This window comes from Ursus americanus, chromosome 21, assembly GCF_024610735.1.
Source record: "Ursus americanus isolate L20-20 chromosome 21, mUrsAme1.1.p, whole genome shotgun sequence".
Taxonomy (NCBI): Eukaryota; Metazoa; Chordata; class Mammalia; order Carnivora; family Ursidae; genus Ursus; species Ursus americanus.
Window position 1 is genome coordinate 50,075,971 of NC_142147.1, and position 15,596 is coordinate 50,091,566.

Sequence of the window (15,596 nt, forward strand, 5' to 3'; positions counted from 1 at the left end):
GAGGGGGAGGGGAGGAGAAGAGGGAGGAGAAGGAGGAGAAGGGGGAGGGGAGGAGGGAGAGGAGAAGAGGGGGAGGAGGGGGAAGAGGGGGAGAAATCAGAGCACTCACACTGTGAATGCTTGCATGTGCTTCTATAAGCAGTTAAGTTACTCACCAAACTGGTAGTACTGGGATCCCCTGAGGCTGGCAAAGGCATTGTTGGGAGAGACCCATTAACTTATTAATAAACCCAGATGATCAAAAGATACAGAGATATGATCCAAGAATTTGTTATTTTCCTAATTAGATTTTCTAAAGAGAAAGAAAAGGACGCATGCGCCCTACTAAGGAAGGCTGGCAGACTTAAACATCCTCCCACTTGGGGTGCTTAACGCGGTAGAAATTCATTGAAGGCTCACACCCCAGCCCCAGCCACAAGCGTTTTGTGTCACGGGGCCACGTGTTTGGGGCCCCGGGCTCTGCCACCTGTGGCTCCCACGTCCCCCAAGACGTGTCTGGTCCCACCCGCCAAGGGCAGGGTCCAGCCACTTTGCAAGATATTACTTCATACCTTCTGGCCTTTTGTGATATCTGGGACATCTTGCCAGATAAATACCACCTCCTTACCCCTCCAATCTTTCAGTGTGAAAATGTCCAAACATATTTAAAAAAAAAAAAAAAACCCTTGGAAGAATTATCCACGAACATCCCTATACCTACCACCGCTAAAATTGTATTTGATGTGTCTTACCACGTATCAGAGCATCCTTCTGTCCGTCCGTCCATCCTTATTTGTGATATGTTTCCAAAGTAAGCTGCAGACATCGGAACATGTCATTGTAAACATTCCCATATTTGCTTAAGGGATTTTCTTCTAATAGAGGGTGTTTATGTTCAGTGTAATGCGCAAACAGGAAGGGCCCTGGGCTTTGAGAAAGAGCCGCGGGAGCCCCATCCCTCTAAAGAAATAACGCCTCCTTTTGAATGGCCGGGTTCCAGGGTTTGTGGGGCCCTGATGTATTTACCCAGTCCTGTGCTGTTTCAAGTCTTGCTTGTAAATGATCTTGCAATAAACATCCTGGTATATATTTAATTGGCACCCCCTCAAGGCCGCCGATCTAATCCGTAAATTTTGGGGGGTCACGTTCACTTGCACCTCCAACGGGTACTATGGGAGTACTGCCGGAATGTCAGACAATGTTTCTTGGAGGTGGGACACGGTAGGAGTCCCTCCTAGCGCCCCTCTGCGAGTAGGGCCGACTGATTTTAAGAAGTCACTAGCCAAAGAAATTAGTTACTAAGTGTTAAAAGGGCTGCGAAAGAAGCAAACAGGAGAAGGAAATGAGGAACAATGCGCAGACACAGGGGGGTGTCTCCTGCTTTAGCGGAGGTGGTCGCATAATTAAAATGTTGCCAAGTGATCTCCCAAAGAGGTTAGTCTAATTGCTCTCCTGCCAAGAGCAGGCAAGTGAAAAGAGCCTGTTTCTCTGTACTCTGGCCAAGGCGTGAGTCATTGCGCTGGGATGGAGGTGCCCAGGGGAGATGCGGATGCTTGCCCAGATGCGTTCCAAGCGGAATTTCAGGAGGTGAGGGAAAGGTACTCCTGCCACGGAGAGCCACCAAAGACATGGTGGCTGGCCTGGGACCTGTACAGTGTGTTCTGGGAATGGGGCACGTTGAACCCAGCTCAGGCTCAGGGAGGCTTGGCAGTGTTCCCCAGAGAAAGGCAGGTTGACCACAGGCGCCCAGCGTGAGTCAGCAGGACAGCCGGCTGGGCTGCTAGGAGACATCCTGCAGCCAGCTTGCATTCCTGAAGGCTGGGGCCACGCCCAGGAAGGGGAGCAGCTCCAGCCCCAGGCAGACCCCAGAACCCTAGCCGCGGATCCTGTCACCTCCTTTGCACAGGCGCTTCCCCTGGTTACTACTTCCTGTTCCATGGATCTAAACCTGCAACCTTCTCCAGATGCTCTCTACCCCCCACCGGCTCCGTGTTCCCCATCACCATCCGGCATTCCACATTGAAAACATTGGGGGTTCAGGGGCGCCCGGCTGGCTCAGTGGGTGGAGCGTGCGCCTCTTGGTCTCGGGGTTGTGAGTTCGAGCCCCACGTTGAGTGTCGAGGTTACTTAAAAATAAAATCTTTAAAAAACACACACGCGCACCCACATTAAAACATTTTGGGCTCGTTTTTGTCCATTCGAACACAAATTGCAGTAGGGCTTTTTGGTCATTTCGCTTTGCTCTTGTATCTCCCAGCGCTGGGCTCAGAGTAGGCGCTCAGTAAATACTTGTGGGCTGAACGAATCAATTTGCCCCATCTCAGGCAGAAAGGCCTAAAGCTCCCAGGGATGGAGAGCTCTCCTTGGACATCAGACTGGAAAGTCCCTGGAAAAGAGGTCCCTGTTCCCCCTGCCACTGCTCATTCTTGATAGGAGACCAGAGAGGGCTTGCGAGTAGCCTCAGGTCACACAGCAAATCCAAGGGAGGCCTGTAACAAAGGCAGGCGTCCTTCTCTGCCCATCCCAGAGTTGCCAAGAGGGACACTGGCAAACAGGATGCTTTGTTTTTTTTTTTTTTTTTAAAGATTTTATTTATTTATTCGACAGAGATAGAGACAGCCAGCGAGAGAGGGAACACAAGCAGGGGGAGTGGGAGAGGAAGAAGCAGGCTCATAGCGGAGGAGCCTGATGTGGGGCTCGATCCCAGATCGCCGGGATCACGCCCTGAGCCGAAGGCAGACGCTTAACCACTGTGCCACCCAGGCGCCCCTGGGATGCTTTGTTTTAATAACGGCTAATGGGCATTAAGCATTTATATGAATGAGGCCCTTTAAAGAAAATTATAAAGTTGACTTTTGTGTGTGTTTAGGGGGAGTGTATAGTTCTATGAATCTTAGTACACGTGGGATTTGTATAACCATCCCCACCATCAGAACCGTCCCATCATGCCTTTGAGGTCAAGCCCCCTCATCCCCGACTGCCCTCTCCCCCCACCGCGCCCCCCACCCCCGGTTTAGTCTCTGTCCATACAGCTTTGTCATTGCGAAAATGTCATGTTCCCTGTTGTGGCGACAACAAATGACCACATGACGAGTGGCCTCAAGCCATACAAACCCAGGTCCCTACTCTTGCAGAGCTCAGAAGTCTGAATCGGTGTTGACGGGCTCAGATCTGAGGGGCAGCAGGGCGGCGTTCCTCCCGGAGGCTCTCGGGAGAATCGGGTCCTTCTGTGCATTTCCAGCTCCTAGAAGCTCCTAGAAGCCTCCTGCGTTCCATGGCTCATGGCTCCTTTGTCCGTCTCCAAAGCCAGCTGCCCGCCCGCATCTTCCAAACTCTCTGCTCTCTGACCTCGGCTTCTGTGACCACTGCTCCTCTCCTCCCCCCTCCTTCTCAGAAGGACCCTTGTGATTAAATTTAGGGCCACCCGATAATCTCCCCATCTCGAAATGCTGACCAGAATCATAGCCTCGAGATCCCCTTTTCCGTGCAGTGTAACACAGTCAGGCTCTGGGGATTGGGGTGTAGACGTCCGTGGGGGCCGCCGTCCTACGGATGGGGCTACACGGACGTGCCTTCCGGAGTCTGGCTTCTTCCCGCGGCATCTTCAAGACGCGTCCATGCGGTTGTGGGGCTCAGCGGTCTGTCTCTTGTCATTGCCAAGTAGTGTCCCCTGGTGTGGATGGACCGCTGTTGACCTGCTCACCCGTTGGAGGCTGTCTGGGTTGTTCCCAGTTTGGGGCGATTGTGAACAGTGTCGCTATGAATATGTGAGTACAGATGTTTGTACGAACATAACATTTGTTGTTCTTGGGTGAACACCCAGGACGGGAAGAGACTCTGGCTTGAAATCTGCTTGTGTTAAGATAGTTCGGGGGCGCCTGGGCGGTCAGTGGATCGTCCCCCTCTCGGTTTCGGCTTGGGTTGTGATCTCGGGGTCGTGCGATCGAGTCCCGCATCGGGCTCCGCGCTCAGCACGGAGTCTGCTTGGGATTCTCTCTCTACCTCTCCCTCTGCTTCTCCCCCTGCTCTCTTTCTGTCTCTCAAATAAATAAATAAATCTTGAAAAAATATATAGCTCAGTGAGATATATGAATACACAGTATATAATGTAATATTATTCCCCTGGGAGTTAAACACTCCCGTGACCAAGGGGAGGGAGGTGGAGATGGACTCGGAGAGGTTACGTGAGTTCCCCAAGGCCAAACCTATGTCTCCTTGACCACCGCCTACAACCCCTGCCCAGAAAGGAGCACACCTGGGGAGCCCCAAATGCAGGGGCCTAGAGGCGCTACCCCACGGCCCTGGCTGGTGACGGGTCAAACTGTGGGGCCACACTGCTTGGGTTCAAAACCCATCTCTGCCAGCTGTGGCTGTGTGACATCAGCCAAGTGACTCTGCCTCTCTGTGCCTCCATCTCCCATCTGTAAGGGGAAGATGGTAATACCACCTGTCTCCTAGGGGTGTTGAGGGAATAAAGGAAGCCAGGCCTATAACGCCGTGGGGAGTACTGTGCCAGGCAGCGCTCCCAGCATGAATCTGATTTCTTCAACAAATCTGGACGGAGGGGCTGCTCTGTGTATTGGATACACTGGCAAAAAAGACGGACCCAAAAATAAATAAATAAATAAATAATCCCTGGTCTCACGGAGCTTACATGCAAGCGGAGAAGGAAGACAATAAACAATCAAAGAGATACATAAGCCGTGAGAGCGGCCCAGAAGGTGCCCAGCGTGTGAGGAAGACAAAGCAGGGTGAGGGGCTGGGGTAGGGCTGAATTATAAACAGGGTGTCGGGTGAGGCCTCACCGATGAGGTGCAGCGGTGCTGTCTGTGGGAGCAGAGGCAGGAGGTGAGGGTGCTAATCCCAGGCCCGGATGGAAGACAGAGAGGACAGTCAGTGCAAAGGCCCTGAGGCAGGCCTTGGCCTGAGGGGTCAGAGGACTAGCAAGGAGAGCAGTAAGCGAGGGGTGGGGGTGAAAATTAAGGCAGAAGGGTCTGGGCGGCTCTTGTAGGGCCTCGTATTCATGGCGAGGACGTTGCTTTTTCTCTGAGGGAGGCGGGGGGGTTTGGAGCAGAAGAGAGACAAGAGCCTACTTAGTTTTTAACACTGGGGAGAGCTGTCGCCGGGGTGCAGGGCTGTGGAAGCAGGGAGATCAGGAAGGAGGCGACTAAAGTCCAGTCTAGAGGCGGGGTGGCTTTTAATCTTTATCAAGTTCCGTCGAGGGAAGCCTTCCTATCCTCCTCATCCCCAGGCCCCAGAGAGGGTAAGCCATGTACTCAAGGTGCCAGAGCAAGTTGGGAGCAGAGCCTGAGTTCAAATCCAAGTCTATCCAACCTCAGCCCATCTTCCTTCCCCACTGTGGCCTGGGCTGCCTCTGGGGATCTGAGCTGGGCACGGATTTGTTTCTTGCACACCTATTGCGTGCCAGGCCCTGGGGCTAAAACACTGAACGTGACTGGCACACGGTGCTCTAGCCGCAGAGGAAGGGGTGGAGGCTCATTGACAAGTACTTACTGAGACCGCCTAGGAAGACTGCTGTGTGACCTTAGGGAAATATATTAACCTCTCTGGGCCTCCATTCTTTCCGGCTCGAAGTAGTGCTCTCCATACCCACTTCATGGGGTTCTGGGAGAAGTCTGATAACGTATGCCCTTGGCATAGATTTTCTTTATGCGTGGCTCCCCTGCCCTTCCTCCCCTGCTGGGGCCAGAGGGAAGTCAGACGTGGTCTTTCAGGTCGGAGGAGGCCAGAGGAATGGGCAGGCCTGGGTGACAGCGGGCCTTGAGTTCCAGGCTGAGGGGCTGCGGCCACATGCCGGATGGACAGGTGGGAGGGACTGGAGGCCAAGGGACGGAGGGGGCTGGCTGGAGGGCGAGAGGGCGAGGAGGAGACCAGAGCTGGAGAGGAGAGCAGAGAGAGAGAGGGCCAGGGCTGGGCGGGGAGGCTGGAGGGTTGATGAGTTGGCCCATTCTTAGAGCCTCGCATCCTGGGGTCTCCCAAGCAGGGTGGACCAGGTCAGGCACCAATGACGGGGCTAAGCAGGTGCTCGGCCAACTTCCCATTGTGCGGCCCCAGCGCTGTCTGCAGTCTCTCCTGCTGCCAGACTCGGACCCAGCTCCATTGTCACCTTCATTCCTCGGCTCCAGTCAAGCGACAGCAGCCAGCCAGGCCCCGGGACGTGGTGTGGGAACAAAACGGGCTTGTCACCCCGGGAAAGAAAAGTCACCCTGGGGCCAGATTTGATTTACAAGCTGGGGATGAAGGCACACAGCACCTGTTAGAGGACACACAGTGAGACTGGGCCACGCAGGAATGGGGTGGGGGCACCCCGGCCTCCGCGCTCCAGCAGACAAGGGCGGGGACGGCATTCCTGGCAGGAGGACCGGCCTATGTGAAGGCCTGGAGTTGGGAAGAGTGCTCATTGCACAGGGGAAACTGCCTGCAGGGTTGAGATTCAAATCCCAGCTCTGCCTGGGACCTGCTTCATGTGGCCTTGGACAAGTCACTCTCCCTTCCTTCCATTGTCCCATCTGTAGCCTCGGCACGAGCAGGGAGGCGGCGTTCGCGCCTCGATTGTTTATTTAATGAGCAATTGGTTGTTCTGGGCGCTGAGGGTGCACTGGTAAGGTCTAGACGCTGCTGGCCTGCAAGGGGGCCCGGCTGTGGGCATCTCTAAAGGGCTGGGCAGGGGATTCTGAAGAGCAGGGTCGCTGAGAAGGGCTGAGGCAGGTGAAAGGACGTCGCGAAAGCTCTTTGACTTTTCCTCGCTTTTTTCTTGGTCAATGCCTCTGTTCCCTCCCACATGCATTCGGTCAGTCAGAAACAGGTGGCGCACCAAGGACGTGGCCCCCTGGGGTGGGGCGTGGACCCCCGCTGTGGAGGCTGTCAGTGCTGGGGGCGCTGGGAGGGGGACCCCCTCGTACTTATTCATTCACGCCATCAGTGACTATTTCAGGGACTCCTAAAGGGCACGGGATCTTTTCCCTGTTGGCATCTCCCTTTTCCTCTCCTATCAACTGGGGAGGACATGTCTCTGAGCGGCTGTCAGATCAAGGACGGAAACAGCGCTGCCACCAAAGGGAGCTTCGGCTTCCCCGCTGTTTACCAGGAGCCAGGCGCCTAACCTAGATTGTCCTTTTTATTTTTATTTTGTAAAGATTTTATTTATTTGACAGAGAGAGCACAAGCAGGGGGAGCAGCAGGCAGAGGGAGAAGCCCAATGCAGGGCTCCATCCCAGGACCCTGAGATCATGACCTGAGCCGAAGGCAGCCGCTCAACCGACTGAGCCCCCCAGGTGCCCCTAAACTATCCCTTTTAATCCTCAGGTAGGATGAAAACCCTGAGGTGGAGATGACCATTATCCTCATGGGACAGATAAGGAAACTGAGGCTCAGCGAGGTGAGGAGAGCGGAGAGCGCCAAGACCAAGGCACTTAGCTGCCAATCTGTCTAATGGGAACTGACCGCCTCCAAGCACCCACCCCCTGGGCTAATCTGCCTGGCAACCAGTGACGTCACTAATTCCACGCCCACCCTCACCCTGTAGGGAAGCTGACGTTGTCACTGCGCAGTGACGTCACTACAACGCTGTGCTAAGCAGCCCCTCCTCTGGACGCACGCAATGCCCACCTTTGCCTCTATTACCGTGAATCACAACAATAATGGGAGGCGCGCCTGGCCGGCTCCGTGGTGGAGCGTGAGACTCTTGATCTCGGGGTCGGGGTGGAGTACTTTCTACGTGCTCACAACAACCGTAGGAGGTACTGATTATTACTACCCCCATTTTATGGATAAAAAACAGAGGAGGCACAGAGAGGTCGATTGATTTGCCCGAAGCCACACAGCCGGTGGGACACAGAATTCAAACCCCCATATTCTGGCTTCAGAGTTAATGCCCTTCATCAAGACACTGCTACTTCTCCTGTCTCCCTTTCACCATTGAAGAAACTGAGGCACAGAGGGATGAAGTATGGGGCCTCAGCTCGAACAGGAAGTGCCAAAGCCATGTCCAGCCCCAGGGCTGCACTCTTCCTCAGGCCTGTACCACTGTGGTTACTCAGGGCCTGCAACGCGCCCCCCACAACCTGTGAGGTGACCAACCCTCCCTCCCTGTCTCCATGGGAACAGCCCCCAGTCAGGGATAAAGGGGCCTTTGCCAGCAGGCGGTAGCCCATACACCAGCTTCTCCCCTTCTGGGCCCAGCTCGGGACACTGCCCCTGGGAGACCCCGGCTGGCTGAGCTTCCGCTGGGCTCCCCAGAACCCTCCAGCAATCCCAGGCAGAGGGTACACAGTTCTTTAGCTTCTATTCTTCTCCTCCAAGCCTGACCCTGGTGCCGGCCTTGGAGAAACTCCCCATTCCTCAGATCTCCGAAGCTGGTAGAGGTCTTCAGGAAGGATCCTGCCCCCCACCGCCCCGGGCCAGTCATAGCCTTCAGTGGACCTCCATTTGCTCAACTGTCAACCGGGCAGAGGAGGAGGAACAGAAAAGGCGTCCCAAGCCAGCTAGGTTTTCAACCTCGTCAGGCCCCGCACTTTGCCTCCTTTTTACCAGAAACAGTTGTTTTAGTGGGAAGGCCTCCCCCCGCCCTTTAATGCCTTATCCATGCATTCACTGAATATTTTGTTAAGGTAAAACTCATAGGACTGCTGTCCACAGAGCTTTGGTCAACAACTCAAGGAATTTTGCAAAGTAGGCACAGCACGTAACCAGCCCCCACCTCACAGTCCACCAAACCCCCCAAAATAAACTGCTGCCCCACCTTCTGGCAACTTCTATCACCTTCTAGAACCTTCTAGCACTTTTCCTGTATTTGAACTTCCCATAATTGAAATCATGGGGTCCAGACCCTCTTGTGGCCTGTCCTTCACCCAACGTTGTGTTTCTGAGTTTCGTCTGTGTGGTCCCCAACCCTCTTTATGTAACAGAATATTAGTAATAGCCTCTTCACCATCCCAAAGTGAAATCCACAGACAATATAACCTACTTACACACATACTTTTTTTTTCCCAGTTCAGTGGGTTGTCCTCAGTGTACTTTAAGGAGGCATGAACGGAAAGTAGCCCAGCGTGGCGGCTCCGAATGGGCGGCTCGGATTCTGTGGGGCTGGAAGGTTGTACCGTGCAAAGGGGGTTCTCCTGAAGGAAAAGAACGAGTGTGTGTGACTCCGGCCGCAGGGAGAGGGGATGTTTATTTAGGATGAGAAAGAGAATTATTAGCAACTTGCCTCATTTTGAAAGCTGACAAACCCTCCACACATTCCAGAAAAAGGACACAGACTAGCTTCTGGCACTTCAGACGTGGGTCTTCTCCTCCACCTCATCCTTTCCGTGTCAGATGCCCCACGACAAGCGATGTCGTGATGTGACTCCTGCGAATTCCTGCAGCCAGCCGCCTAGAGGGACAGGCATGACCGCGGACCCCATAAATACCCGGGGGAAGCTGGGGAAAATGTCTCCCCACCTCCACTTCACCTTAGCCAGGGCCCCCCAATACCCACTCCTCTTGACGCGCCAGGGGCAGGAGACCCCGGGGGAGGCCGTCATGGAAAGATACAGCGGATCGAATGGATTGCTCTTAGAACATCTCGCTTTGGAAAATTTTATTTCCGTCTATGGCTTTGTGGACCCATCGCGAGGGTTTTGGAAAGGCAGCTCGAGTGAGGGGCTTGAAACTTGAGACTGTTTCAGTTTCGGGGTGCCCGGCTGGCTCAGCCAGTAGAGCAGGCGACTCTCCATCTCAGAGTTGTAAGTTCGAGCCCCATGTTGGGCGTAGAGATTACTTAAAAATAAAATCGTAAAAAAACAAAACGAAACTGTTCCAGCTTCACGGTAAGCCCTGGACTGGGTTTCTCAGGTGCGCTCTGCCGCTCTGTGGCATTACAGGAAGGAGTGGGCAGGGCACATAACTTCTGCAGCCTCGGTGTCCTTGTTGGTAAAATGGGGTGGCGACTTAGCCTCTTCCTCAACGGTTGGGGCAAAGAGTCAATGTGGGGAAGCACTTAGCCCCACTTTACAGATGTGAGGTGCTCCGTGTCCCACCGGCTGTGTGGCTTTGGGAATGTCATTCAACCTCTCTGTGCCTCGCTTTCTTCATTCGTAAAAGGGGGCTAATAATCGTCGTGACCTCATAGGATTGTTGTGGGGTTTGGGCAAACCATCCCCACCTTGCAGATGAAGAAATGTTGTCAGGGTTCCACAAGGGAGTGGGGCGCCCCTCACCTGCCTCTTCCTCACCCTCCCTCCTGCTCTGAGATTCCTCTGCACCCTCCAACCCTCCAGAAATGACTCCTGTCCTCACCTCCTCCCCGGTCCTCATGGTGTCTCCCCCACACTCCTACAGCCAGAAGTTGTCAGGCGAATACTTCAGGTACAAGGGCATCCCCTTCCCCGTCGGCATCTACTCACCCGAGAGCATCCGCATGGTGGAGAACGCTGATGTGCAGGACGACGACATCTTCATCATCACCTACCCCAAGTCAGGTACCTGCTGGGAGGGGCGGCTGGGGTGGCGGCCACTGAGCCTGAGAAGGGTGTGCGGAGGGGAAGGGGAAGCGGAAAGAGCCGGGATGGGGGTGGGGTGTCTGGATCTGCTCAGAACTGGGATGAGCTTGGCCTTTGCACCAGCGGGTCCCTCCGCCAGCTGTCGCTCCTTCCTCCCCGCCCCCATGGGCTCTCCTGTCCTCAGAGAAGCCTTCCCTGACCTCCCAGCTAAACCACCTTGTCCCTCTCTATCCCCTTAACTAGCTGCTACTTTCCGTCCTAGCACCTGTCGCCACCAGCCACCATACTGTGTTTTAGTTTGTTGATTTATTCTCTGTTTTCCCCACTGGAACATGAGCTCTTTGAGGTCGGGTGGTTTAGTGTGTCTGGATCATTGCTGTGTTCTTTGAGCCTAAAACAGTGCACGGCACATAATAAAATATTGGAGGAAGGAAGGGGGCGGAGGAGGGAGGGGGAAAGGGATGCTCTTAATTTTCTCCATTCCATCACTGAAAAGCTGCTTATTGGTCATCGGCCATGTGTGGAGACACACCTGTGACTAGGGGAGACATTTGTCAATTTGCTGGGACGGACAGATTTCATTTCAATATGCAATCACTTATATTACTCTATCATTAGGGTTGGGGTGGGTGCCCCCAAGGAAGGGTACAGAGAACATTGAATGTAGATAATAAGAGATGGTCTGGGGGATGAAGGCAGGCTTTGTGGGGGAGAAGATGTTTATGTCCACAGACCTGGAAGCTGCAGAGGGGTTTGAGTGGGAAAGTGTGTCCTACACAGAGAAGCTGCACATGCAAAGGCCCTGGGGTCAGGGGGAGGCTTAATGAGATTGAGGGGACAAGAGAAGGTCAGTGAGGCTGCGATGAGGCTGAGGGCACATGGGCTGATGAAGCATCCCCTTTGGAGCCAAGGTGAGGCTCTGAGGTGACTTAACTCAAAGTCCCTCGGGGAGCTTTTAGCAAGAGAAGGGACAGACTTCAGCTTTTTCTTCTCTACAATGATGGAGATCGACTACTTTATTTCTTTTTCAAAACATTTTTGAAACATTCCAAAATATGATATTCACCCTCTTCAGCATAGAGTTCTGTGAGGGGTATTGAGATAGAGTTCACACACCATTCGATTTACCCATTTTATTTTTTTTTAAAGATTTTATTTATTTATTCGACAGATATAGAGACAGCCAGCGAGAGAGGGAACACAAGCAGGGGGAGTGGGAGAGGAAGAAGCAGGCTCATAGCGGAGGAGCCTGATGTGGGGCTCGATCCCACAATGCTGGGATCACGCCCTGAGCCGAAGGCAGACGCTTAACCACTGTGCCACCCAGGCGTCCCTCGATTTACCCATTTTAAAGTGTACGATTCTCCGGTAGTCATGTATTCCCAGGGTTGTGCAACCATCACTACAATCCATCCCGAAACAGTTTCACCCTCCCAACAAGAGACCCCGTACCCATTCGCCATCACTCCCCAAACCCCACATCCCCGACTCCAAGCTATGGCCACCATTAATCTGCTGTCCAACTCTATGGATTTGCCCATTCTGGACATTTCATATAAATGGAACCCTACAATGTGTGGTCTTTTGAGTCTGGCTTCTTTCACTCAGCGTAATATACTTTGGATTCACCCAGGCTGTTTGGTCTTTGTTTGATTGTTTGTTTTTTTTTTTTAATTTTTTTTATTGCCAAGGAGTATTCCTTTCTCTGGATAGACCACGGTTTATCCATTCATCTGTTGAAGGACATTTGGGTTGTGTCCAGACTGGGGTAGGTAGGAACACAGCTGCTATGCAGCTTTGCATACAAGTCTGTGCATGGAAATATGTTTTCATTCTTCTTGGGTAAATACTCAGAAGTGAGATTGCAGAGTCTATGGGAAGTAGGTTTGCCTGACTTTAGAAGAAACTGCCAAGCTCTTTTTCCAAAGTGGCTCTACCATTTTGCATTCTCACCAGCAACATCGGTGAGCTTGCCAACCAAGTGTTCCTTGCCAACACTTGATATTGTCAGGGTTTTTTTGTTTGTTGGTTGGTGGGTTTGGTTTTTACGCCGTTCTAACAGGTATGTATTGCTATCTCACCGTGGTTTTAATTTGCCTTTCCCCGCTGGCTAATGATGGGGAACATCTTTCCATTGGCTCATTGGCCAATCACATATCTTCTTTGATAAAGTGTCTATTCAAGTCTTTCCCCCATTTTAAAATCAAAACCATTTGTTTTCTCATTATTGAGTTTCGAGAGAGTTCTTTTTTTTTTTTTTTTAACTAAGCTCCGCGCCCAACGTGGGGCTGGAACTCATGACCCTGAAATCAAGAGTCAGATGCTCTACCGTCGGAACCAGCCAAGCCCCCAGAGAGTTCTTTATATAATCTGAGTACAAACCCTTTATCAGATATGCCTTTTGCAAATACTTTCTCCCCACCTGTGACTTATCTCTCCAGTGTCTTCTCAAAGCAGAAGTTTCTAATTTTGGTGAAATCCAATTTGTCAATGTGTTCTTTACTGGGTCAGATTTTGATGTCATAGCTAGGAAATCTTTGCTTAACCCCAGGTCATAAAGACGTCCTTTGGGGCGCCTGGGTGGCACAGCGGTTAAAGCGTCTGCCTTCGGCTCAGGGCGTGATCCCGGCGTTACAGGATCGAGCCCCACGTCAGGCTCCTCCACTATGAGCCTGCTTCTTCCTCTCCCACTCCCCCTGCTTGTGTTCCCTCTCTCGCTGGCTGTCTCTATCTCTGTCAAATAAATAAATAAAATCTTAAAAAAAATAAAATAAAATAAAGACGTCCTTTGTGTTTCCCTGTAGAAGTTTTATAGTTTCAGATTTTACACTTAAATCGATGATCCATTTTAAGATAATTTGAGTATATTGAATGAAGTGTAGTGTGAGGTTCTTTGCCCATAGATGTCCAATTAGTTCAGCCTCTTTCTTTAATTTGAAATGTATTGATTTTTTTTTTTTAAGATTTTATTTATTTATTTCCTGGAGAGAGAGACAGCCAGTGAGAGAGGGAACACAAGCAGGGGGAGCGGGAGAGGAAGAAGCAGGATACCAGCCGAGGAGCCTGATGCGGGGCTCAAACCCAGAACGCAGGGATAACGCCCTGAGCCAAAGGCAGACGCTTAACGACTGCGCCACCCAGACGCCCTTCCTTGTATTGTTTTTAGAGGGGGGAGGGGCAGAGGGAGAGAGAGAGAATCTTAAGCCCCCAATGTGGGGCTCGATCTCATGTCCCCGAGATCTTGACCTGAGCCAAAATCAAGAGTCGGACGCTTAACTGACCGAGCCCCCCAAGCGCCCCTCTTTTTCCTTGTATTTTGACATCATCTCGTCTTAGGACTGTAGACAAAGAACTTCCTTGTTTGTTTAGTCTGTTTACAGTTCCACGGTATTCCATAACCTGGGATGTGCAGGAGTTCTTGTTTAAACAGTTGCTGCCTGATGAGTATTCACTAGTTTGCAACCTTTTGCCTTTAGACACAGTGTAAACTTCACGCACAATGCCGCCCCAGGTGCGTGTAGCATTTGTACACCTGTGCATTTATCCGTAGAAAAAAACTCCTAGATATGGAATTGCTCGGTCAAAGGGTCTGTGAATATGCGATCTTGACGGCCACGGCCACATTTGCCTTCATCGAAGTTGCAGAAGCCTCTTGCCGGAACAGCGGGCTTTCCTCAAAGCCGCTTGGAGCCGGATGGTGATGGTTGCGCAACCACCTGAACGCACTTCGCGCCCCTGAGCTGGACCCTTTAAAAATGGTTACATCGGTACGTTTTGCGTTGTGCTTGTTTTACCGCACAGCCGCAAAAAAGAGTTTGTGAACTAGTCACGGAGGATTAAATCACCAAGGGGGTAAGGAGAACCCCAGGGGATACAGGAAGAGCCCATACAGGGATCGGCCAGCCACTTCCCCTGGGCGGAAGCAGAGCGCCCAAGGAAATCTGCTGGGGGCGCGGGTTGGTGGGGGTGGGGGTGCAGAAAGTGTCGCCGGGTCCAGGGCACTGCCGGCCGCTGTCCATCACGGGAGCCAGAGGGGAGGAGCGCGCGGCAGCCGCGAAGGGAAGCCCATCCTCCCGCAGGGTTCCTCCGGCGCCCTCTACCGGCAGAGGTTACCACTGCGCTGGGCGCCGGAGGAGAACCTGTTCGCAGGGTCCGGCTCCCAACTCCCAGAACAGGGCAACGCAGAGTGGATTCGGAGGCCAGGGGCAGAGCATCGAGAACCGGGGCAGGGTTATTGTTAGAATCCAGGGCAATATAGGGGCGCCCGACTGGCTCGGTTGGTGGAGCGGGGGACTCTTGATCTCCGTGTCGCGGGTCCGAGCCCCACTTTGGTCGCAGAGATGACTTAAAAACAGACAGACAGGGGCGCCTGGGTGACTCAGTCGGTTAAGCGACGGCCTTCGGCTCAGGTCATGATCCCAGGGTTGCAGGATCCAGCCCCGCATCGGGCTCCCTGTTCCTCTCTCTGCCTCTGCCTGCAGCTCCCCCTGCTTGTGCTATCTTTTTCTCTCCCTTTCTGCCAAATAAATAAATAAAATCTTAAAAACAAACAAACAAACAACCAGACAAAACAACAACAAAACAGAGAATTCAGGGCAATATAATGCTAATAATAGGTGACTGTTAACATGATTATTATTATTATTATTTCTCATCTGACTTGCCTATAGTCTCCTGGAATCCGGACCTGAGAATGGGTCATTGATGAGGTCCCTTCCTGCTACATGACATTTGCGGCTCCCCCCAGAAATCAAGGGGTTACTCCTGAGAAGGGGCAGTGAAAGGAGCTGAGATTTTTAAGCCCAGACGCCTGGATTTAATCCCAGCTTCCTGTATGACTAGCGGAATGCTTCTGCCGCACACATAAGCCTCAGGATCGCAGCCACGGAGCCTCCTAGAGCCCTATTTGTCATTCCTTTAAACACCAGTCCGTGCAGGATGCGTGGAGCGAAGTGGGGAGAAATCCATGCAGTCTTGGGCACTCTGGCTCTTTCCGTTTTATGGCTCCGCCATCCCCGGGAGCCCCAGATTGCAGGGGCATCCCTGCATCCAGCCACAGAGAGGGAAGAGAGAGTGGGGGTGGGGGTGGGGGACACGTAGGAGGTGTTTATGGGC

The 15,596-nt window shown here is 52.6% G+C and overlaps 1 protein-coding gene across 1 annotated transcript in view; it reads left to right on the top strand.

Annotated features, from left to right (window-relative positions):
• Nucleotides 1–15,596, top strand: part of SULT2B1 (sulfotransferase family 2B member 1) — a 28,825-nt gene that overhangs the window by 6,535 nt on the left and 6,694 nt on the right. Inside the window, exon 2 of the mRNA XM_045772301.2 lies at nt 10,321–10,460. Coding sequence (XP_045628257.1) covers nt 10,321–10,460 — 140 coding nt within the window. The remainder of the gene's footprint in view (nt 1–10,320; nt 10,461–15,596) is intronic.